This window comes from Crotalus tigris, unplaced genomic scaffold (assembly GCF_016545835.1).
Source record: "Crotalus tigris isolate CLP2741 ecotype Arizona unplaced genomic scaffold, ASM1654583v1 scf7180000017728.211934, whole genome shotgun sequence".
Classification (NCBI taxonomy): Eukaryota; Metazoa; Chordata; class Lepidosauria; order Squamata; family Viperidae; genus Crotalus; species Crotalus tigris.
Genome location: NW_024096595.1, coordinates 107,164 through 130,995, shown reverse-complemented (window position 1 = coordinate 130,995; position 23,832 = coordinate 107,164). Strand labels below are relative to the sequence as shown.

Genomic DNA, 23,832 nt, shown 5'->3' with positions numbered 1-23,832 from the left:
CTCCTCATCCCCCTCATAGGGAGACACAACTACAATAGCCTCAAGTGTCAACTAATATAATAATAATAGTAGTAAAGTTGGAAGGGACCTTGGAAGTCATCTAGTCCAACCCCCTGCTCGGGCAGGAAACCCTACACCATTTCGGACAAATGGCTGTCTAGTCTCTTCTTAAAAACTTTCAGTGTTGGAGCATTTACTGCTTCTGGAGGCAAGCTGTTCCACTGAGTAATTGTTCTCACTGTCAGGAAGTTTCTCCTTAGTTCTAGGTTGCTTCTCTCCTTGATTAGTTTCCACCCGTTGCTTCTTGTCCTGCCTTCAGGTGCTTTGGAAAATAGCTTAATTCCCTCTTCTTTATGGCAGCCCCTGAGATATTGGAATACTGCTATCATGTCCCCCCTTGTCCTTCTCTTCGTTAAACTCTTCATTAAACTCTTCGTTAACCTTTTTCCCTTGCAAAAATTACCCACCTAGTCCCAAGTGCACATTACCTCTGCTTGACGATTAAGCAGCATTTATTCCCCAGCATAATGTCATCCTTTTAACTTGGAATGTGGCTAGGTGGTTTATATACACCAGAGATCCTTATTTTACTGATTTCCTCTCCCACCATGACATCAGACTGCTCCAATATGGCCACCTCATTAAGGCTATCAGAACTGAGAAAGGCATAAAGCAAGGCTGCATATTGGCCCTGTTCCTATTCTATTTCTATATGTTGAACCATTTCCTCAACTTTCACTCCACCAAACTAGCTGGAAGACACATTTCTGTTTTATTCTAGGCAAGAACTCAAGTATAAGAAAACCAAGATTTGCCAAAAGTACTTTCCAAGAGGTCCAAAAAATCAGTGGAAGATATATGGCCATGAGAGTGAGCAGGTGTACTATTTCAAATATCTGGGAAATAGTCCTATATTCTTCCAACAGAAGGGAACCCCATGAAAACAACATCACTGAAAATACACAGATGAGCTCATTTGCAATCCTTAAATTCTTTAAGATAAGAGATGACCATTATATACCAGCAGCATTCAAATTATTTGAAGCTAAGCTAATAATACAATTTCTTTATGGTGCCCAGCTGAGCCCCTTCTCCAATTCTTCACCATTAGAACTTTTTCAGTCCAAATCTCAAAGTTTAAAGCCCTTCAAACCCCAAACTGTGTCTCTAATGCCACTCTGAGACTAAAACAGCCCTCATGAAAGTAGAAGCTAGAGTAAAGGTGACAATACTCAATTATTGGTTCAGACTACCCTTTATTCACCTTGGCCTTGCTCCACTAGGAAGGGTGACTCTCAATTCACATGAAAAAAGACAGTGACAACTAAAGTGTTATCCCTGGGTTCTCTCCAGGCCTTCTATGTAGTTAGTAGGTGATATGTTCAGGCCAGATTGGGAGTTTGTGCTTTGCACCTGAGCCGAGCGGAACGAGTCGCCATGTCTCATACAATTTTCCTTGTTCAGCCTACCAAACGACCTGAAGGCAGGACTTATGCAGATTATGAATCTGTAAATGAATGTATGGAAGGAGTCTGTAAAATGTATGAAGAACACCTGAAGAGAATGAATTCTAACAGCCCTTCCATTACATATTATATTAGCCAGTTATTTGATTTCATTGATGATTTGGCTGACCTTAGCTGCCTTGTCTATCGTGCTGGATACTCAGACATACCAGCCGTACAATAAAGATTAGATAAAGGAGAAGATCTATGTTCTTCTCAGCAGACAAGCTCAGCAAGCAAGCAAATAATGGGGCACTGAGGGAGGGGCGTGTACAGCATTCTGTAGTGGAAGTCTTGTATTCATTCTTATAAGCCTATGACTGTTCATTCTTATAAGTCTATGACTAGGACTGAGTCAGTTAGAACTGTAAGAGACTTGTTCATTTCCAGAAGAAAATGTCTTTTACATGAATTTAGTTTTTAATTTTTCACTTTACTTAGTTTTATTTTGTTCAGGGTCCTCAAGATTATTCACATCTCCTTCGCCATCATTGCTATATGTACTCCTCAGAAAAGGGGAGATCAATAGTATTACTTGGAGGCAGTGAAAAATCGTAGTGAACAATAAAATAAATGCTCTTTAGTTAAAAAAAAAAAAGATATGTTCAGGCCACAGCACTCATTAAACAGTGTATAGCAGACACAGAGCGCCAGCTGGACCTGGCCAGGTCTCCAACCTTTACTGACAGCGAACTCAAGAAATACTCTGCCTCTCTATGGCATACTTAACTAATCTTGAAGTACCTAATGGTCCTAACCACTTGAGGGCTTTCCTCTGGCATGATGTCACATTTTTCTCTCAACTGTCATTGAAGAACACATAGAAACAATAGAACATGTACCTCTCCAGTGCCTGTATTACAGAGACATTTGTATTAGCCTCATCTCATCATTACTGTATAAAATACCCAAGGAGCACAGGACATTTTTGCTACCTCCCTGCTGCTCTCATACAATACTAACCATTCTATAACATACAATGTTGCCAGGTTTTGTACAGTAACACTTAAAAATCCATCAGATGATGGATGATCTGTGCTGAAGACCAGTTTTAATGAGGACCTAGGATGCTCTGTATTATAATAGATTTAGTTTGTCATGCTCCTCTATACTCATTTACTGCTCCAACCACTTCTTTTATATTATTTTTAGGCTTTTGTTTTTATACTTTTTAGCTTTTTGTGTGTAATTCTTATTCTGTTGTATCTTTTATGCTTTTTAATTTCCTGTACACCACCCTTCTTATGCTGGTCTTTGACTGTAATAAAGGTTTGACTTCATTGGATTCATTCTTCCTGTATGAAGAGAATAAAAACCAAGCGCTCAGTTCAGCAGTGAATTCAGCCTGCTGAACATTTCCATTATAAATTTCCATATTCAGCAGATTAAATATGTTTCCAGTTTTATCTTCCTACCATGTCATGTACCTATAGCAAGCTAAGGTCTACTTATAAACAGTTGTGTTAAAAAAATATTAATAATCTGAGATCCCTCCAGGACTGAGGAAATTATTTTCAGCAGATTCTACCCCACCACTTGTTACTTATTCCTGAAGGCTAGAAACTTGCTCTTTCTTTGATTAACTTAAATTCCTAGAGCCTCCCGGGTGTGATCTGCTTTATTTATTTCTAGCTTTCCTTATGTTCTTGTCTTACTATTTTCTTCCAGAGAATTTGCTCGCTGGAAAGTCAATAACTTGGCATTGGAAAGAAAAGAGTTCTTCAGTTTGCCTTTGCCTCTGGCTCCAGAATTCATCCGCAACATTCGTCTTCTGGGGCGCCGGCCCAGCCTTCAACAGATCACAGAGAGCCTGATTAAAAAATATGGGACCCATTTCCTTCTCTCGGCAACTCTGGGAGGTAAGTACTGAGCTCATAAACAATAGATTTGAGCTGTATCAGCAAAGGTTATATTATATGAAGAGTATTTCCTGATGCTTTTACAGTGGACAAAGCCTAACTATAATAGTTACAGTTCAAATAATTTATTAAGATGAATATCATTTACTCCTTAAATACCCTCAGGTGAGACAAAAAGACTCAATAGTAAGTTGCATGGAGTTATTTGCAAGCATTGGTGCATAATATGTGGATCTTTTGAACATGTGTTTGAAAGCAGACTGGCCTCTGGTGCAGTTTATTCTCAGGTAATCGTGCGCAGGGTTGCAACTACGCAGCTCAGTCCAGTTTTAATAATTGTTATGCCATGCTAAAGCACAGATATGAAGAGACTCAGGGCACAATCAGAAAGATCAGTTGTCTAAATGGCAAGAATATATGAGGATTACATAGAAGCTGTAGTTCATAGTGATAGCCCTAGTGATAGTGCTTCTGCTCTACCTATTGCAGTGTCACATCCTGACAATATCTGTCATGATCACACACATGCTTTCCCCATCAGCGAACAGCATTTGTCTCCAGGAAAGATGTGTCATGGCTGTGGCTTCATAACATTTCCCTGCAACCTCCCTCTGTGAGCCACAGTCTGCAGCCTCACAACCATGTTGGCAAAGATTTCCTTCACTGTCATCTCTTTAGAATCAGTTAGAGACAGAAGGATATGAAACATTAGTATATTTCAAGGCAACTCCAATTTCTATTACTGTCATCTCTTTAGAATTAGAGGCAGCAAGATATGCAACATTACAATATTCCTCTCAGGCAGCCTCCAACTGGTACCACAATGCTGTGTGCTCAGGAATGCCCCCCCCCCCCCGTTCAAGCTGACATGTCCCTCTTTCCAGCTCAAGAATAGCAATTCAGCAGACCGCATGACAGTTATGGATAAACAGCCCCATGTTTCAAAGCTGTGGTTTGAATAAATGGTACTTCAGAAACTCTTTCTTCTGTTATTTTTCCCCATTCTCACCCGCAATAATTTGAGGAGAAGGACATTAAATTATTTGCTTTTCAGGTGAATGGGTTCTAGAATTTAAAATAATACTTGCAATGATCCAAATATGGATTCCCCCATAAGCTCATCTGTTCATTGGCCCTCAGAATGACTGTTTGTCACTCTAGATGGTCACTTTAAAGCCTTCATGGCTCCAATTGGAATGTGCATCACAACTAAGTAATGTTGCCCAATATAAGTTAAGAGAAACTTGCATTTGAATGTATTAAAAATGTGGAGGTGGGGGAGAAGGAGTTTAAAACATTGAGCCATCTTGTATATATTGTAATTGAAAATAATACCGTGAAGCCAGTTGGGTGTCCTTGAGCCAGTCACTCATTCTCAGCCATAGTAAGCAGGCAATAGCAATAGCAGTTAGACTTATATACTGCCACATAGTGCTTTACAGCATTCTTTGGCTGATTTACAATGTCAGCATATTGCCCCCAACAATCTGGGTCTTCATTTTACTGACCTCAGAAGAATGGGAGGCTGAGTCAACCTTGAACCCTTTCAGGATTGAACTCCAGATGGTGGGCAGAATTTTCCTACAATACTGCATTCTAATAACTGCATAGTCAGGGCTCTCTGGGCATGGTAAACCACTTTTGAAATCTTACTACAAAAACTGCAGTTATTTCTCAATACTGAGTGGAAAGCACCTGAGTGAGTGAGTGAGTGAGTGAATGAGTGAGTGAGTGAGTGAGTGAGTGAGTGAATGATCCAGTACTTTATCCATATAACATTCACTCCTTCCAATAATATTTTTGGCCTTTGGGAGGATTTCCATAAATTTTTCTCTCCCTCTCCCCAATTGCTAAATTGCTAAAGAGCTAAAAAGAGAATTGTAACTTTGGACAAGATGTAGTTTTCTATCCAAAAATAGCTTTGAGGAGAGAGTTAAGATACATGACACTTCCTCAAAAGAAAAAGAATTAATTCTAGCTTCAGGCTGTCTATAACATGGTGGTCAAGAGAATTGCTGCAGAAAGCAGTAGGCGAAGGTTCACACCTTTCTCTAAGGATTTTTCATACTAGGATTCATTGGTGTGGAGGATTTGTTATTGATTAAAGCCATAGTTCAAAGAAGAACTTAAAGCAGCAGTATGGATTTTGAAAAATCCATAAGTCACCTCTAGTATTAGCAACAAAACAAGCTTGCCAAGAGACTAAAGATAATTAGTGATATTTCACTAAGTGAGTGATTGCTTGGTTTAAATAATACCTTTCCCATTGCCAGATTAACATCATTTTCCCTCCTTTACTCACATTAACCATCCTTTTTAATGTTGTGATGTGCTAAAGATTTCAAGTACTGGGGCAACTGAGTTTTTGTGTGCCATGTAAAGTAATTCTCTATGTTATTACTGGATCTGACTCTACTACTGTATGTAGTAAGACATTTCACAGAAGCATGAGATCTTAGAATCAGAATTGAGCTGGAAGGGACCTTTGGAGGTCTTCTAGTCCAACCCCTTGCTTGAGCAGGAGACCCTACAATTTCAGACAAGTGGCTGTCCAGCCTCTTCTTAAAAACCTCTAATGATGAAGCACTTCTGAATGCAAGCTTTAAGGCTCATATTCAAGTGATGATCCACTAGGACTCCAAGGTCCCTCTCACAGTTACTGTTTTTGAGCCAGGTCTCTCCTGAACCTTTGGTTTTCCTGCCTAAGTGTAAATTTAGTTACACTTTAGTTACTTCTCAATCAAAAATGATTGCAATAGACATTCTAATAGAGATGTTTTGGCTAATGCTAAAAACCGCACCAGGTATTCTGTCCCTTGGAAAGGCTTCCTGTGGGTTAAACATTGATCCATTTTTATTTGTAACTCCAAGGATTTTGGTCAAAGAAACTGCAATGTGATTGAGTGTGATAATTGCAGAAGAGTCAGAATTTTTCAGCTCCATGAATGCTGTTCAAAGGTTCGTTAGATACTAATGTCTGATAGGAAAGTTTCAGATCAAGATAACTTGTATTGCTTAGAGTAGATACTAGATCCATTATAAAATAATCCTACGTTTCTATCTCTATTGTTTGAAATATATTTTTTAAAAAATGAAACTAACTTAACCAATCCTATATAAATTAAAATATGTTATTTAACAAAAACAAAAATGTTAATTTCTCAATTTAAAATGTATGTGAAAAGACAATAAAGAGATCCCTTTCTTAAGTTTTACTTCCTCAGAGAAAAACAATCCTATACTATGGGGACAATCAGAGCTGGAGCTAGAGACAACAATCATAGGTAGATCAATCTCCTCCAAGCAACAACCAGCCCCTCCAAATATCACCTTCCTGGTTTCCATGTGTTCTTTGCTCTCTGTCCATTCATGGGTCAGATTATCTTATAAAAAGTGTACTGGGTTCAACACATCATAGATCCCAATTCAAGATAATTAAGTATGGGGTGTGAAGTATGCTTACCAGAAGTTGTGTTATGAGTCTTATTAAATGGTGGCTTATGACTGATGAAGATGATGATAGTAAATAATTAATCTTGACCAAAGCTGTCCTATATACAGATAGTCCTCAACGTATGACCACAAATGAGCCCAAAATTTATGTTGCTAAGTGAGACATTTATTAAGTGAGTTTTGCCCCATTTTATAACCTATTTTGCCATAGTTTTTAAGTGAATTATTGTATTGTTAAGTTAGTAACACGGTTGTTAAGTGAATCTGATTTACCCATTGATTTTGTTTGTCAGAAGGTCGTAAAAGCTGATACATGATCCAGTGACACTGCAACTGTAATAAATATGAGTCAATTGCCAATTGTCTGAATTTTGATCATATGAGCATGCTGTAATGGTTGTAAGTGTGAAAACTGGTCATAAATCACTTTTTTCAATTTAATTTTTCAATTAAATGAACTGTTGTAAGTCAAACTGTTGTAAGTTGTAGGGTTTTTTTTCTTCATTATTCTCTTTTGTGGTTAAATTTATCCATTGCCTCAATGTTTCTGAATCCTGGTGTTGAACCAACTCAGCATAAAGCCTCATGTCTTCACAGGGGAAGAATCCTTGACCATTTTTGTGGACAAACGGAAGCTCAGTCGGAAGGCAGAAACTGGTAACCTATCAGGAAGTGGTGGAAATAACACCACCGTCTCCTTGGAAACACTGCATCAGTTGGCAGCCTCATACTTCATTGATCGGGAGAGCACCCTAAGACGTCTCCACCATATCCAGATAGCAACTGCTGCAATCAAGGTAAATCTAGAAGCACATAAATAAGGGTTATATAGAGTACCCTTGAGAATGAGCTCTGTGCAAAACCATTTCTCTGAAGAATAACTGAGACACTGAAGTTGCAAAATTGGTAATGATGATAAAAAAGCAAGTGACCCATAGAAAAAGAAGTGTAGCTTTGCACCAGAGATGAAGCTGTTAAAAATATGAATAATCTTTTACACTCAGCCACACTTAGCCTTTTGTTTTGTTTTTTGTTTTCCTGGTACAGGGCATAACACTGAGAAATAAAAAGAATTTAAACTCAAATGAATACTCAAGAATTCCAAAACAGAATAATGTCAAAAGACAAGTACACAGAGACCTAAAATGCTACTTTACTGTTGCATCTTTACTGCAAAATGTGGGGGGAAGAGATGAAAGGGCTGCCCAAGGGATGCATATATGTAAGTTGCCGACTGTCTGAGCCATAGACAAAGAAATGGACTTGGATTTGGTAGAGCAGACAAATTCCATTCATTGAGCAATCACTATATATAAAGTTACTTAAGCTGAGTTAGCCTTTGGTTCCATCTGTTCCCACTTTTTCAGCCTTGCCAGCTAATCCCCTTTTCAACCCAATGTGCTAGGAAGGAGACAGTTTTAGTTTTGGACAGAAGCTTGCAGTATTTCTCCCAGAGTATTCTGTAACTGTTAGATGCTGGTTACTTTACTTTTTCTTCTGCATTTGACAGAATACAATTTATTCCCCCCCTCCCCCAACTTCTCTGTGTGCCTGGACTATAATTTTCAGGTTGCTTAATCAGAACTCCCATCCCTGAGATTTCCACAATTATAAACCCTTCATGTTAGCCATCTATTTCTATTCCTCCACCCACCCAAAGAATCAGGAGGAATATCAAACAAGAGTCAGGCCTGTTGACTTTATACTATTTATGGGGAAATGGTTTTGCTAATTATGCTGAATTTGGAGAAGGAAGTACAGGTGGGGGAATCTTCTCTCTCAACAAGCCAATTATTATACATTTCTATTTTTAGAAGCAGTGCTGCCTCTTGCACTGTCACAAACTTGATGTACTTCACTCTTGCAATTTTCCACCCTTGCAATTTCAAAGTACTTTCATATTTAATTTCATATGCATGAAGTGCTGTTTTTTTCCTCATTTTTTTACTGCCACTTTTAAGGTTTGGAGTTGATAGATATATTTGTGCAAATGCTCCCTTCCTCTTCTGGCATTGTTAATATAAAGAATACTCTAGTGGAAATTTTTTTCTGCACAAGTCTCACTGAAACAATTCTAAGTTGTGCAGGAAAGGCTTATATTCTTGTGCAACTTTCTTGTTAGGAAAGAAAAATCTGAATTCAGTCTTGCTAGTGATAGAAACTGTCTTTCTCCTGTGTACCATTAATGGCCTCCAAAGCATGATGCTATCTTTATTTTATACTGGCATTTTTTCTGGATGTAAAATGTATAGAGTTATTTTGTGGGAAGACATTGCAATATTATTGAAATTATGCCATTTATAGCTTAAATAGAGAGTAACCTCAAAATACATATGAAGTTACTTTTAAAGATTTAAAATTATTCCAACCAATTACAGTATAAGTACTATACTCTGTTGTATTTTTATGCTGCCTATATTAAAATACCTTTATTTTTATACTGCCTTTCTATATAAGCAGCCATGGTGGTTTATATGTTGTCTGCCACCCAGAATCACTTCAAGTGAGATGGGTAGCCAAATAAATTTGACTAAATAAATGAATAAAAAATAAAAACAAAACAAACAGTATTAATAACATAAAAGCTAGTCAGAGAATTGTAATAATATAAAAAATAACAGAGCAATTTTGAAATAACAATAAAGCTTGTTATTTTGTTTTAATTATATTTCAACATGACTCTATACCATGCCAGTTTCCAAAGAAATATTGTCTTTCATTCATTTTCACACCTACTCCAATTTAGAGTGATTTCTAGTTCCACGTATATCTCAATATCATATCTTATGATATAAACTGTTTGGAATCAGGTGTTCAGTTTTTAGTTTCCATCGTGGATGATTGGGATTAATAAAATGCAATCATATCAGATGACCATTCAAATCAGCATCACTGGTTTTTGATGCTCCTGCAAGTCCCCTGGACTGCAAGACAATCAAACTGGTCAGTCCTAGAAGAGATCAACCCCAACTGCTCTTTAGAAGGCCAGATCCTGAAGTTGAAACTCAAGTACTTTGGCCACCTAATGAGAAGGAAGGACTCACTGGAAAAGAGCCTAATGCTGGGAAAGATTGAGGGCAATAGAAGAAGGGGACGACAGAGAATGAGGTGGCTGGATGGAGTCACTGAAGCAGTAGGCATGAGCTTAAATGGACCCCAGAAGATGGTAGAGGACAGGAAGGCCTAGATGAATGTTGTCCATGGGGTCACAATGGGTCGGACATGACTTCGCAACTAACAACAACAACAGTCATGGTACTCGTTTGAACCAATTGATAGGATGTTGAGCTAGAGAGTTCAGTGATTAATTGATTGAAATTAATCAGTCTATTTTGGGATGTTCTTGCACAAAGTCTTGCAATATGGTGACTTTGTGACATTTTTACAATTTTTAAATAAATCTTATTGATTTTAATTTTGGTATCCTTTTGGAGGTGCCTCAGGACGCTAACCTCTTACAGTCAAAATAGGAGTAATTCCTGAAATATGTGGTAGTTTCATATCAGTTGTGTTTGTTTAGGGCTAGGGTAGGATAAGAAGCTGACCAAAGCAACCCAGAATAGTAAATCCTTTTCTTGCAAACCCCTAAAGAAATGCTCTGTTTTCTTCCTTCACTCTCAAATACATCCCTATCTTCACAACAAAACCAGCTTTGGAGTAATTCTGAGAGGCAAATGGCAGTTTGAAAAAAGAAACCTATATCCAGCTCCTCCCCTTCCTCTGAGCATTGTCTAAGATCAATTCAGAGACTCCCTCCTTTGCTGCTATTTTAATTGTGGTGACACTTTATATATTGCCTATGACAGGGGTCCCCAACCCCCTGTCCATGGACCAGTACTGGGCTGCGGCATGCCAGCAACTGGTCTGCACAGACAAGCAAAGCCCCATCCGCAGGATGCAGGCAGCACCCCAAAGCATGCACCCTCTGGTCCACAGAAAAATCACTCTCCATGGAACCGGTCCCTGTGCCCAAAAAGTTGGGGACCTCTGGCCTATGATATATCCAATGTTGATGCTATACTACTTCATAACGTATAATTTCTACTATGAATAAATTATGTTATCTGGTAAATTTTATAAACTTATAAATTTTATAAGTTATACATAACTTTTTGCAATGGGATATGTGGCATTTTATAAGTGATGTTGATAAAGACTGATGTTTTCTAAAGAAGAAAAGAAGAAAGACATTAGAAGAAGTTTCATGATGGCAGTGAGAATAGGCAAGAGGCAAAATCTTGCTGTTCAGAAAGGAATGGCTTCATTCAGAAAGGAATGTCTCTTTAGTTTTATTAAAATTATGAATTTCCAGTAATGAATGAGAGGATGCATACTGAAATAAGACAAGAGACTCACAAGATCCAGTTCTAACTTGATCCAGATAGATAACAATTAGGTCTACACTAATGCAGGCCCATTTAAGCAGGATCAGATGAAAGAAGAAGCTTTTGTAGACAACATATGCTAGCAGGGGAAAATCATTGAAGATTTTGCACATAACATAATCCAGGGAAGAAGATGGAATTCAGGGCCTAAACTGATTCTTCTGAAGCAGAGAGTGCGTGTATACAAGAGGGCACCATCTTAGCAGGATGATGTAAGTGGAGGACATGAGACAATGACATGATGGCACCAATTCTGTGTCCACATCTAACTTTATGAAACTATATAAGGCAGCTTCTCTCAACACCTGTCTTCCTGGTGCGCGGAACTTCTTTTCCCATAATCTTTTAATAAACACATCCTTTGCCTGGTGCCCTCCAGCCATTGGGGAAGGTTACTATGAAGCATTTGGATGAATCACTAAAACCTAAATGCTGCATCATTTTTCTACCTCCCGTTGCCAGTTTTTTCATCAATCAAAAGTATCTCCTGGCAGTCCAAACATCTTCTTGGATCAGAAAGGGTTACCTTCTATTTGTTTTACTTAGGGGCTTACATTACATTAAAGCTGTATGCTTTCTAACTTTAGGTTACTGAAACCAGGACGGGCCCACTTGGCTGCAGTAACTACGGCAACCTTGACTCTGTGAGTTCAGTTCTTGTGCAAAGCCCAGAAAACAAGGTTCAGCTACTTGGTAAGGGTGTTTCTCTTTTCACCTGCTCTGTTTATCTGCATTGGTCACTGGACACTCACTTTGTAACGTTTGTGTGTCAGTGTAATATACTGCTACAAAGAATACTAAAATGCATTTAATGCAAAGTATTGCTCTTCTGACTGAAACAACTTTGCTTTCTTTCTAAGGAATGGGATATTTCTTAAAAATGGGATATGCTCTTCCATACTAGCATCTTTAGCCAACACTGATTGCAATTTAAATTATGGCTTCTATGATTATAACTCCTACCGTCCCAGGATAATTTCCACACAGAAACCTCATTATTTATTTATTTGCTTGATTTATGTAGCCGCTCATCTCACTTTTATGTGACTCTAGGTGGCTTGCAATAAAACTAGTCAAAACACAGAATATGATATAAAAAAATCACATAGCAGCTGGGCAGGATCTGATCTATCATCCAGGAGACAGCCCAGGGACCCAGGCTCAAGCACAAAGCAAAGGTCTTAAGGCCTTATGAAAGGCAAACAGGGACAGAGCCAATCTAATCTCAGGGGAAATGATGATTATAGAGCTTCACTGACCCTACTGAAAGCAAGCATGAGGATGCTATTCATATAAATTAACCAGGAGACCCAATCAGACTATCTGGCTGAGGCATATAACTGCATCACATATTCAGGAACAAAATCAAAAATATATGTGTGTGTGTATACACATACACATAAATATATACACACATATACATATATTGTATAATATTTCATTAGCATGTAATACATTCATAAACAAATATACATACACAAGAATAACTATGCTAGTCCATCAGAGAAAATAATTCAAAATTTTAGATCCTTCGAATTTTCTTTAGGCTGTGAGATAAAGAATAAGTAGACACTGTGGACCTAAGTTGCAGTTTAGACTCAAAATAGCTAAATCACAGACCATTAGTACATTTTAGCAGTGGCTTCCCCATCTCGTCCCATTCCCTAATTTCAGAAAATCTAAAAGCTGTGCTCTGAACAAAAAGGACAGACTCTGGATTAGTACAGAACAGAATTAAAAGAAACTTAATTGCCTTTATATTAACAAAGTGGAAATTAATTATAAATAATTAGACAAAAAAAGTCAGTAATGGCATTTTGGTTGGTCCTAATTAACTTGTCCAGGCAGTTGCCAGAAGCCAAAGCTGACTTAAAGGCTCAGCAATAAATAAATAAATTACATATTGCCCAATTACAAGTTTTGACTTTTCTATATATTATAGATATAAATTAGGATTACTAAAATTTAAGTGCTCAGATGCACAGTCTGGGGGATTGTGTATACTCCCTTGAAGAGATGTTCACAAATTAGCAGAATTGGAAATTCTAACATCATCCATTCAATATTAATAATTACTTATGGCTACAGTAGAGTGTGAATTGATCAGAGGTGTTATTTACAGTGTCTGCTTAAAATATCTTGATATAGCTATAAATTTGTTGATCGTAAATATATGGTCTGCAATTGAAGAAAACATGCTATGAAAATGTGTGCATTACTTAAGTGATATTCTCAATATTGCCAGTATAATTTAGAATACTGTGTCCAAATTGCCAGCACATATTACTGGATATGAATTTATCCAATATTATTATTGCATATTAATTTATCTTGTTTTTGAGTGGAGGATAGATATGACCAGAAAAACAGTATACTCAGATTATGAGAAAATCTTGTTCTGATAATTCTCAGGCAATTTCCTTCACTGAAGAAAAGCTAAGTCAATAAGAAAGCCAGACTGATGAACTCAATCATAGCAAAATTAACAAGGAATTATACTGAGAACGTCTTCCCTTACAATGCTATGAGATGTTTCAGTTTTTTGCAGGCAGCAAATACTAATTTTCTCTTTTCCCACAGTTGTTGAAAATAACAACATCAACCTGGACCAAGTCAAAATAAATGTATTACTGTAGAGAATCTGATTGACTTGTTCTACCAGTCCTATTTTCAGTTTCCTCCTTGATTTATCAGCATCATTTTCTGAAATCAAAAGAATAATAAAAGCCAAAAATGTCTCTGGCCATCATATGGTGGAAATCACTTGTAAAGGAATGATATAACTTAAACTTTTCCTAGCCAAATGAGAAGGGATTCTGGGCAAGACTAATCTATAGTCTGTCTATGAAGAAACTGGTCTCAAAAATATTGAGAATATTGCATTCAGAATAGTTTACCTATCTGTGCTTCACTAGAAACCGTGCAGTAGGAAGTTGGATCCTGTAGCTCTAGTGTGGTAATCCCAATGTTAGGAAGCCTTCTTCTTTGTTGCAAAATAATTCAGAAATTATCAAAAGAAAACACTACACTCAGTACATTCTGTATTCATATTCAGCAATCAGCAGAGCATCAGACCAATTCAGATCAATCAACGGAATTTCAGACCAATTCTGCATTAAGATTACTGCCATAGAGTCATTTACTATTTTTAACATATTTGTGTTTCAGCTGTGGTAAGCAAAAATTTGAGTTTTAAACTTTTATGCTTTTCTTATAAATCTATCTTTAGCTGTCCAGTTTTTTTTTTTTTTTATCAAGATGTGATTACAGCTTTGGTTGTACTGCCTATCTATTCCTGGTAATGCATTCTAAGTTTGAGGATCAATATTGGAAGAATATGGAAATATTTGTTTTCCTCTTGAAATGTTTTAATCAACAGGAAGATAAGTTTTCAGATCCCACCACAATAATTTCATTCCCTGGGCTATTTGTTTGTTTATTATTTTATCTTCAAAAAGAGAAATAAAAAAAGAAAAAATGGGAAAAATGAAAAAAACATATATTTTCAATGTATCAAATAAAACTTGTGTATATACATGTCTCATACAATAAAGTTATTAACACTGAAGTTATTTTACTTAATGGGAAACAAATGAAAAGTTAACCATATCAACTGATATATGCAGTTTAGATTCCTAGATAAATCCTAATTGGAATTCATAGCAGTAAAATGATTGTTTAGCTATAGAAAGAAAGATAACCTCTTCATGCTGCTGCATAGTTAATTGCGAATGGATAGTCTTCCAATATTTTTTTGCAATCATAAAAATATACTGTATTCATATATGCAGGCTACCTATTAATTTCCAGAAGATCAGTACAAAATTTTAAGAACTGAACTTCTCTAAATAACCAGTTAATCCTTCAAAACAAAATTAATATGAAGTAATATTTTTGTCTAAAAATGACCCAATGCAAAAATCAGTCTTATCTTTGAAATACCCCTTTGCCAACAATTAGCTGAACTTAACAATTTTTGCCTCCTTTTTCTTTTTCTATTTAAATGTTTACTCTCCTGAAAAGAACTACAGGGCAGCAGTTTGATTTCTAAAATACTCATTTATTCCCAATGTGGATATCACTGTACTAAGGTTGCGACTACTCTGTATGCCTTTGGCAGGTCTACAGGCAGTATTACCTGAGTACCTGAGAGAACGCTTTGTTGTTGCTGCCCTAAGTTACATCACCTGCAATTCAGAGGGGGAGCTGCTGTGCCGAGATAATGACTGTTGGTGCCAATGTGGGTTTAATTACCCACAATGCAATTGTCCCGAGACTGACATCCAGAGTATGGAAGATAGCCTTCTTCAGATCCAGGAAATCTGGGAGAGTCACAATCAACAGTTTCGGGAATCAGGTGAGTGGGGAAACATTGATTTTCAAACATTGAGTTTAGGATTTTTTGTACTCTGATTTTACATTTTTCATACTCTGCCATGAATAGTGCCAGCAATATATTCAGCAACATATTCAGCAATAACCATAACTCATTCCAGTTTCAGGAAATTGTTTGTTTCTATCATGCTTAGTTTGAAATGAGGAAATATTGGCTGGGTGGACCATCAACTGGTTAGTCTTTTTGACATATTGCTTGATACCTGAAATATTCTGTCATTTATAAGTCTGAGTTTACACAAATTAGAAGCCTTTTGTGACTGTGATTAATCAATCTATATAAATGGCCTCATTGTTGTTTGAAGAAATAGGTTGCTTCACTAGTTCTACTACTTCTTTGAAGCAGAGATCAGTGAAATTTCTGTCAAGGCTGTGACAATAGATGTCATTGCTCTGACAACTGAGAATCAGTAGCCTTATTTACTTTTGCTTCTAACGTGCCTTTTCTATTCTTTTGGAGTTCAGATGTAGAAGGGGGGATGGGGTAAATGCTTGAGGGTTTAGCTAGCCATAACAATGTAAAAGTGTGGGAACTCAAGGACATGGTCTGATAAGGTTTTGGTGGGCTGAGGGGCTGGTGAGAAAAGCCTGCATCTTGCGTTAATTGGGGAATGTGATTTATGACAGCATTTGTGGGATGGGAATTGCAACTTGTTACTTTGTGCCTGGGGGGAGGGAATCTTAGTTTTGGGTTCAACTATGGAAGTGCCGATACTTTGTTTCCTAATAAAATGTTCTTTAAGGAAGAATTTTTGCCTTGAAGTTCTTTTGTCAGTTTCATCTGTTGAAACCATGACAATTTCTTTTGTGAGAATGACTAATTTTTGTAACTGATTGTATCTCTGGAAGGACAGCCATAATAGTCTGCTGTAGAGATCACTGAGATTACATAGCTGTAATGTAACACAATAGGTATTTAACTGTTTGTGACTACATTCTTGCTGTTTATTATGTGTGTTGGTCTTATCTTTTCTAAAGCCTGTTGCTTTCATTTTATTTTAGAAAGATATTACAAAGAATTAAGGGTCTGAGGCAGTGTGTAGGGTGGACAACCAAAGCTTATAGGCAACACAGGCTCCAAGAATCATTTTTGCAGTCCCTAGAACTGCCTAAGATTGTAGACAGTTTTCAGCAGCTCAGCCTTGGAGGAAAAAGATCAGGACAAATAATTTGATAGAGTTAAGATGATTATTTCCCTTTTACTTCCTAAAAGCTACTTAAATATTTCAATCCTACCGCTTTTGTAACAACTTTACATTATCATCATGCCCTTGCATTCCTCAAGGGTAACATTAATGAAATAATAAAAGTATTATCCTGGCTACAAAAGTTATTTCACTCCTATCCTAGTGTGGCAGCTTGTTAGGAGGAAGCTGTTGGTTTTCTCTTGAACTTCAGGTAGTGGGATTTCAGTTTAAAAATTTCCCTCTCTCTTCCTCTCCTTCCCTCTTTCTTCTATGTAAGCATCCTTTCTGTATTTTGCACGTTATGTGGAGTTTTTAGAACAAATCACATCATGAGCTTGAAGTCAGAAAGAGTGAGAAGTATGCAGAAATGTTGATTTTTGATATATTTGAATCCTCCACCCCTGACTTCAAGGAGTTTGGCCTGTGTACTGTATATAGATAAGGTAACCTTTATTGTCATTTTTTTTTTTTTTACTCTGGGCACAACGGCACACATCAAAAATGAAATTTAGTTGCCCGATCTCAAAGTGAACACATACATGACACACACACCTAACATACTATGTACAACATATGTATAGACCCACACCCCTACATATACAAAACAAATAAATATTAAACACTGTCCATCTTGAAAATATAATGAAAGGAGGAAGCTCTGCTCCATCTACAATTCTCTTCAAACTGACCCTTTGAGGAAGCTTAGGAGGAAAGCTATTGAACGATCCAACTGGCCATTCACATAAAAAGTCTCAGGTACTTCAACCCTGTTCTCTTGATCCAAGTCACTGCGACACATAATAAACAGCTTAACATATATTCTTCCTTTATTATTTAATCATGCTTAATTCCAAGGAATCCAATGCAGTCTGGAAATGCCTTTAAAAAGAAATGTGCTAATCCTGGATTAGGAGTAGACAGTATGATGCCTTCTAGATGATTTGGATTGCAACTTCCATAGTCCTTTTGTATTGGCAATGCTGGCTAGAACTATTGGGAATTAAAATGAAATATTTTTGAAGGGCATTAGATTGCCAATTTCTCAACTAGATACTCTAGAAAGAAATATAGGTACTGTATCATGACTTTTTTTGCCATTGCTGGCAATGGGGTAGGCGCAGTTGCGCTATGATGTATCCAGCCCATGGGCCGGCAGTTTGACACCCCTGCTTTAGGGGAAGAAGGATGGTCTGATCCTCAGTCCTGCAGCCAACTAACTACTACTGAGAGTTGTTACAGTTGATGTGACCAGCAACAGAATCAGGTTGGTAAGAGCACTAAGAATTACCCATAAAGCATCAGGTTGAGGGTGTGATTACTTTCATTCATTCACAAATAGAAATCTGGTTCCTGTTCCACATGGTTGAGAGAAAAATGAAATTGGGTTTTGACATGTATGGGTAAGCCTAGATTTGTTTTTTTTTTTAGATATTCTGTGTTTGGAACATGAATGAAAATATGCCTCACTTTCAAATTTCCAATACTCAAGCACTTTCATTTGCTGAATTAAAACAGAAAATAATTATGAAGAGTAGAACTATGTGAGTTAACATTATGTAGTCTTAGAAGAATATTAGTCAACAGATTGAGTTTTTAGAATTCTTTCTCAACAATGAGTAATTCAACTACTTCTCTGCATAATCCATTCACATTTAGTGCATAAATGCATGAGAGAATTCCTTTCCTCTAACTCATATTCAAAAAATATGATTATTATAAAACATTCAACAAATCATTTGGCATTCTCTAGTATATTTATTAATGTATAATTTAAGTTTGTGTCTTACTTTCCATCCCTGTAGAAGGGGATGAAAAGCATCTAATGGATTGTTTTTTTAAAAAAAAAATAAGTAAAGTAATATAACAATTTAAATCTAATTATCTATAGATAAATAGCAGTTGAAATGGATGAAGGTTTACAGAAGATTTCTTTAGTATCTTAAACATTTAGAAAAGTAATATATACACAATAGTTGTTAAACTGAACAATATTTGAATATCAGTTAAGCATCTTTTTTATTTTTTATTAATAATCATATTTATTTATTTATCAAACTTCGTAACAGGCCATATCCCTCACAGAGGGGCTCTTTATATATCTTTATACAGTTCCATTAATGTGCATGCTGCATTTTTGCAGAGTAACAGCTGAAAGCTTTACTCTGGAAAAATTTAGTGTCTGAAACTCAAGATAAGTAGAGGATAGAAAGAGAGATGGAAGAAAGGATATTATGTGTTCTGTTCAGTTGAATATTAGCTTATACTCATTTAAAGTATTTTTATTCTCTTTAAAGTATGAGTTTATATTAAAAAAAGGTGGTCAATACAATTACATCAAATGCAGGATACTTACTGGGTTTGTACAATGTATACAGCAGACATCATAGCTCTTAAAACAAGGCACAAAGTATTGGATTCAGCTTCAATAACATTTATCCAACTAAAATTGCTTTTCCTATAATTTATTTCCCAGTACTGTATGCATTTCCAAAGAATGTCAAGGTGGAGGTTTTAAAAATATATGTATTGAATTCTTCCCTCTCTAAATCGAATATAGTATGTCAGCTTCAATAAATCTGTGATAAGCCAGTGATTATTTAACGTGTGGAATGGAGGTTAGAGATTAAGGGCTGGAATCCTCCTCCTATCACTGACCCCAAGATTTCAAAGCTACTAACCAGAGACCAAACAAGCTGTAATTGAGTAAGGTGACAGGTGATGGGACTTTCACCCAGCCATTTATTCCCATCTTGTTAATGCTTTGTGTGACCCCTGTGACTTTAAGATGGAGACAGGTTCTAATTCAACCCACACATATTTCCCTTCTCTCAAATTGCAGCTGGTCATTGTAAGAACTTTAAGTAGGGATCCTGACAGTCCTACATACAATGAGCATAGGCTCAGAGGTAGCTACCCATTTTAATTTATAGCCCCATTCTCAAATTACAAAATTGAAAGGAGAGACTTGGAACTTTCTTATTTGTAGGATGTACACTTCATTTGGAGAATAGATTTCAGTGAAGTACTATCAGAATTCTGACAATTTGTTAGCTATAAAATAGGATGGTCTGAGAGAATTTCTGCTGATTGGAACTGTGTAAGTGCTCCAGTAAATTTTAGCATCTCTGTTCCAAAAATATGAAGGAAGGAAGATGCTATTAGCTCAGTGGATTCAGGATAAATCTTCTTTTCTCAATGTTGTTTTCCATTATTTGGTTCCCTACCTCTCCTGTAAATGATATGTACCCATTAGAGAGAAACACAATAGCTAAATCCTGTTCGGCACAAATGTAAATTAATAAGTCATTCTCCAGTGTATTTAAAAGAGAATAATTCAGGTAAATTACCCAAAGTTATTGAACATCATTTAAGAAGAAGAAACTTATCACCAGAAAGATGACATGGGAGAATGTAAAACTGAATAAATACGGAGACCATGGTTTATTTGTATATATGCATATTTAAAATTATTTACTATCATTTCAATAGAAATAAATACATTACATCCTAGTGTGAAATAATATAATAGAGGATCTGAATACTTGTTTACTCTATTTTTCCAAGGCTCACTTAGATGATCAACTCAAAGTCCTTACTTCTTTTTTTAAACTGAGGAGGTACTGGCCTTACCTGGCATCATTAGCAACCTCAAGTAGAGAGCCAGTTTGGTGTAATGGCTAAGGTACAAGGCTAGAAAGCAAGAGCCCATGAATTCTAATCCTGCCTTAGCCATGAAATGATGGTGCAATGATTCAGTGGTTAAGACACTGGGCTAGTTGTCTGGAAAGCCGGCAGCCCAGATTCAAGATCCAAGGTCCATACGACAAGGTGAGCTCTCATTCTCGGCCCAGTTCCCGCCAACCTACCAGTTCAAAAGCATGCAAATTTGAGCAGATAAATGGGTACCACTTCAGTGGACAGGTAACAACACTCCATTATGTCATGCTGGCCACATGACCATGGAAATATCTCAGACAGCTCTGGCTTAATGACCTTGAAATGGAAATGAGCACCATCCCCTATAGTCAACAAGACCTAGCAGAGTAAAATCTTCAGGGATTCCTTAGCCATGAAAGCCCATTGGGTGACTTTGGAGCAATCATCTCTCTCAGCCCAACTCACCTCACAGGGTTGTTGTTGTGGGGAAAATAGGAGGAGGAAGTTGCATTGGATATATTTGTCACCTTGAGCTATTTGTAAAAATAATAAAGGCAGAATGTAAATAAATAATAAGTAGCATGGTCCAAAGCTCAATTAACTCCATGGCCATCTAATTATTGAAACAAACTATAGCAACTTCGTGATGTTTTCCAATGCTTTCTTGCAGCTTATATTTTGTTTTGTTTTCCCAGAGGAACTACAGTCTCTTGTGAAGAAGCTGCCAGTGGATCTCTTCTTGAACATAACTGCCATCTCTCAATATTGGGCAACAGATGTTGATATTCAGCATCGCTATCAAAAATTGGGCATGACTTTGAAGATGCTATCCAAGAAAAGTCATCGGAATGTCCGACGCCTTTTCAATCTAGCTAAACGTTGCCCCAGGCAACCTCGCTTCAAACTCCTAAAGGAGAGGTTAGTTAAATTAAGGAACAAATGTGATAGTTGCATTGTAAATTTTAATGCTCCAGATGATTTGACATACACATCTCCAGTCAGGGAGAATATTCAGAGAAAAGATAATTGTAGGTGAAAATTAGGGAATGATTCATTTGGAGGTAACCTATACTAAACCCATTCATGAAGTGTTTTGAAATCTAGGTGGAATTGACTTTTGGGAATATTTCTGGTCTGGATATAATTTTTGCATGATTGCTGCAATCTACCATGAAATTTCAGATAAGCTTTGGGATATTAGCCACTTAGTGCAGAAGGAAAATCAATGGAATTATAGTCAACAATCTCTTATCTTCACTCTCTGCCACCTGATTTTGCATAGCAGTGGAATATCAAGTATATTACATACATATCTGTGTAGGTATTTCTGAAACTGCCCACATAAAAAGTAAACATTTCCTTGTACATTGTACCAGCATGTAGGCAACTGTTTATATTTACTCTAAGGAAGCAGTGATCTGTATGTTATGATAGAAAGAACCAATTAAAGTTCTGCCTTTTTATCTCATGTACATGCTAAAACATAGTGCTGGAGTGTTTTATTAGAAGGCAAACTGTGGTGGCTGTCTCAGATACCAGACTGTGGAGATCTAGAATGTAGAAGATTGTTGATGGGGCAAATGTATTCCTTCTGTTCTAAATCCACAGAGGTGCAAGAAAGTATGATAGTAAAGAAAGAAAGGCACAAGAAATATAACAAGAAAAAGTGAGAAGAAATAACAGAAAGGATAAACTTAGGGAGAGAGGAAGGAGGAAGACCCTCTTATATACTTCTCCAGTACTCCCAGGATCATAGATGGATGAATAAAAGCTTCTCACAGAGTTGCTTCTTTGAATCCACTTGAGGAGAATGGACAGTCAATTGTTCAGGGACATGGTAAGAAATATTAGAAGGCACTTGTCCTTAAGACACTAACATCATTCTATTTTAGCCCTGCTACCACCCTGCTTATTTTTTTTTAGTGTTGAGACGTGGCACAGAACAACAACAATGAATGAAAGGGGGGAAAAACATCTGAGATAATGTTCAAAAAGAGGCAAAAAGCAAAGGAAGTCTTTTAACTCTGCAGAATTCTTAAGATACAGAGGCAGACATGTTCATGACCCTTCTAGTTAGTCCAAGTGCAGTTGACCTAACAACTACTTTCAAATGGATATAACTAAGCACATTTCTGAAGATAAGTGCAGGTCAGAGAAGAGTTGGTGAGGATACAAGAAACATCTACTGCTAAATTAAATTTCTTAAATCTACAGTAGATTAATCAAGATTTTAGGCTTGTCTGAGCACTCACCATCTATTTCAGAGGTTAGAACATGTGAAAAATTTCATGCTCCTCCAAAACTATAAAAATAAGATGTTTCAGTTTGTCCTAATATAAAATTCCTAGCAGTGGGAAAGTAGAGATGCCATAGCTTTTGTTGCAAATGCAACAGCCAGAAAGGACTGGAAAAGTCTGGAACACAAATTTGGTGTGCCATGAAAAGTCAGTAAATCACCAAAGAGTTTTCTATAAATGGAAACAGTTTAAGTGGACAGCAAGATTAAAGATTGTTGTAGGTTATCAGCTTCAAGAGAAAATTTCATTAGCCTGTTCAGAGACAAAATGCTCTGGAAAGATTCATTACAATTGTGCAAATGCTTGCTTTCCCAAAGCTAGCACTGTGTAACATTTCACATCAGTTGTATGCGCCAAACAGTGGACATTTTCTTAAAATTTAAAATTCATAGCTGGGTTTATGCTATATTCCAAATGTATCTAAGAAGAGTTACAAATTCTATACAACCCTAAACATTGAAAAAAAAATGAAATAAAACCATACAGTTACAACAAAAGTCAAAAAGAAGATTGAGGGAAATATAAAATCAGCAAGGTATTATTATATCATGATTCTGAACAGCATATCTGACATTAGTCATAGGAAATATGAGAATTGATTTATTTTGTAACAGCAACAGAAGCTAGTGAACATATTCCTGCTATAGGGCAATTATAGAGCATTGCCCTATAGCAGGGCATTGCATCTTAAGAAGACAGAACTCTTGGAATAATTCTTCCAACAGGAATCCTTTATTAAGAAGAAGTGGTTGCAGGCGTGCTAGACAGGACTTGGGGTCCAAGTTCTCCAATACAAGGTTTTAAGGGTTTCCCCAGTAGCCCCACCCAATCAACCCCCTCTTTCAGTGACAGTCTCAGGCATTACACTTCCACCCCCTTTTCATTATTGCCTGGCTGGATGGAGACTTCAAAGAAACTACATGAAAGGAAAACGGCCCCATTCTTATGGTTAGTTCTTTTGCAATACACACATTCAGTTCCTTAGAAGTATACTGAAGGAAGTGAGGGCCATAAAGCCCCTTTGTTCTCCCCCTTCTCTCCCTCTTATGGCAGAATCCAGAGAAGGCAGAATTGGGGTTTTCTATATTTGATAA

The 23,832-nt window shown here is 36.9% G+C and overlaps 1 protein-coding gene and 1 pseudogene across 1 annotated transcript in view; both read left to right on the top strand.

Annotated features, from left to right (window-relative positions):
• Positions 1-23,832, top strand: part of BRINP2 (BMP/retinoic acid inducible neural specific 2) — an 88,221-nt gene that overhangs the window by 49,119 nt on the left and 15,270 nt on the right. The window contains exons 4-8 of the mRNA XM_039339038.1: positions 3,174-3,364; positions 7,415-7,614; positions 11,790-11,895; positions 15,323-15,559; positions 21,137-21,359. Coding sequence (XP_039194972.1) covers positions 3,174-3,364; positions 7,415-7,614; positions 11,790-11,895; positions 15,323-15,559; positions 21,137-21,359 — 957 coding nt within the window. The remainder of the gene's footprint in view (positions 1-3,173; positions 3,365-7,414; positions 7,615-11,789; positions 11,896-15,322; positions 15,560-21,136; positions 21,360-23,832) is intronic.
• On the top strand, positions 1,379-1,753 carry LOC120306231 (annotated as a pseudogene).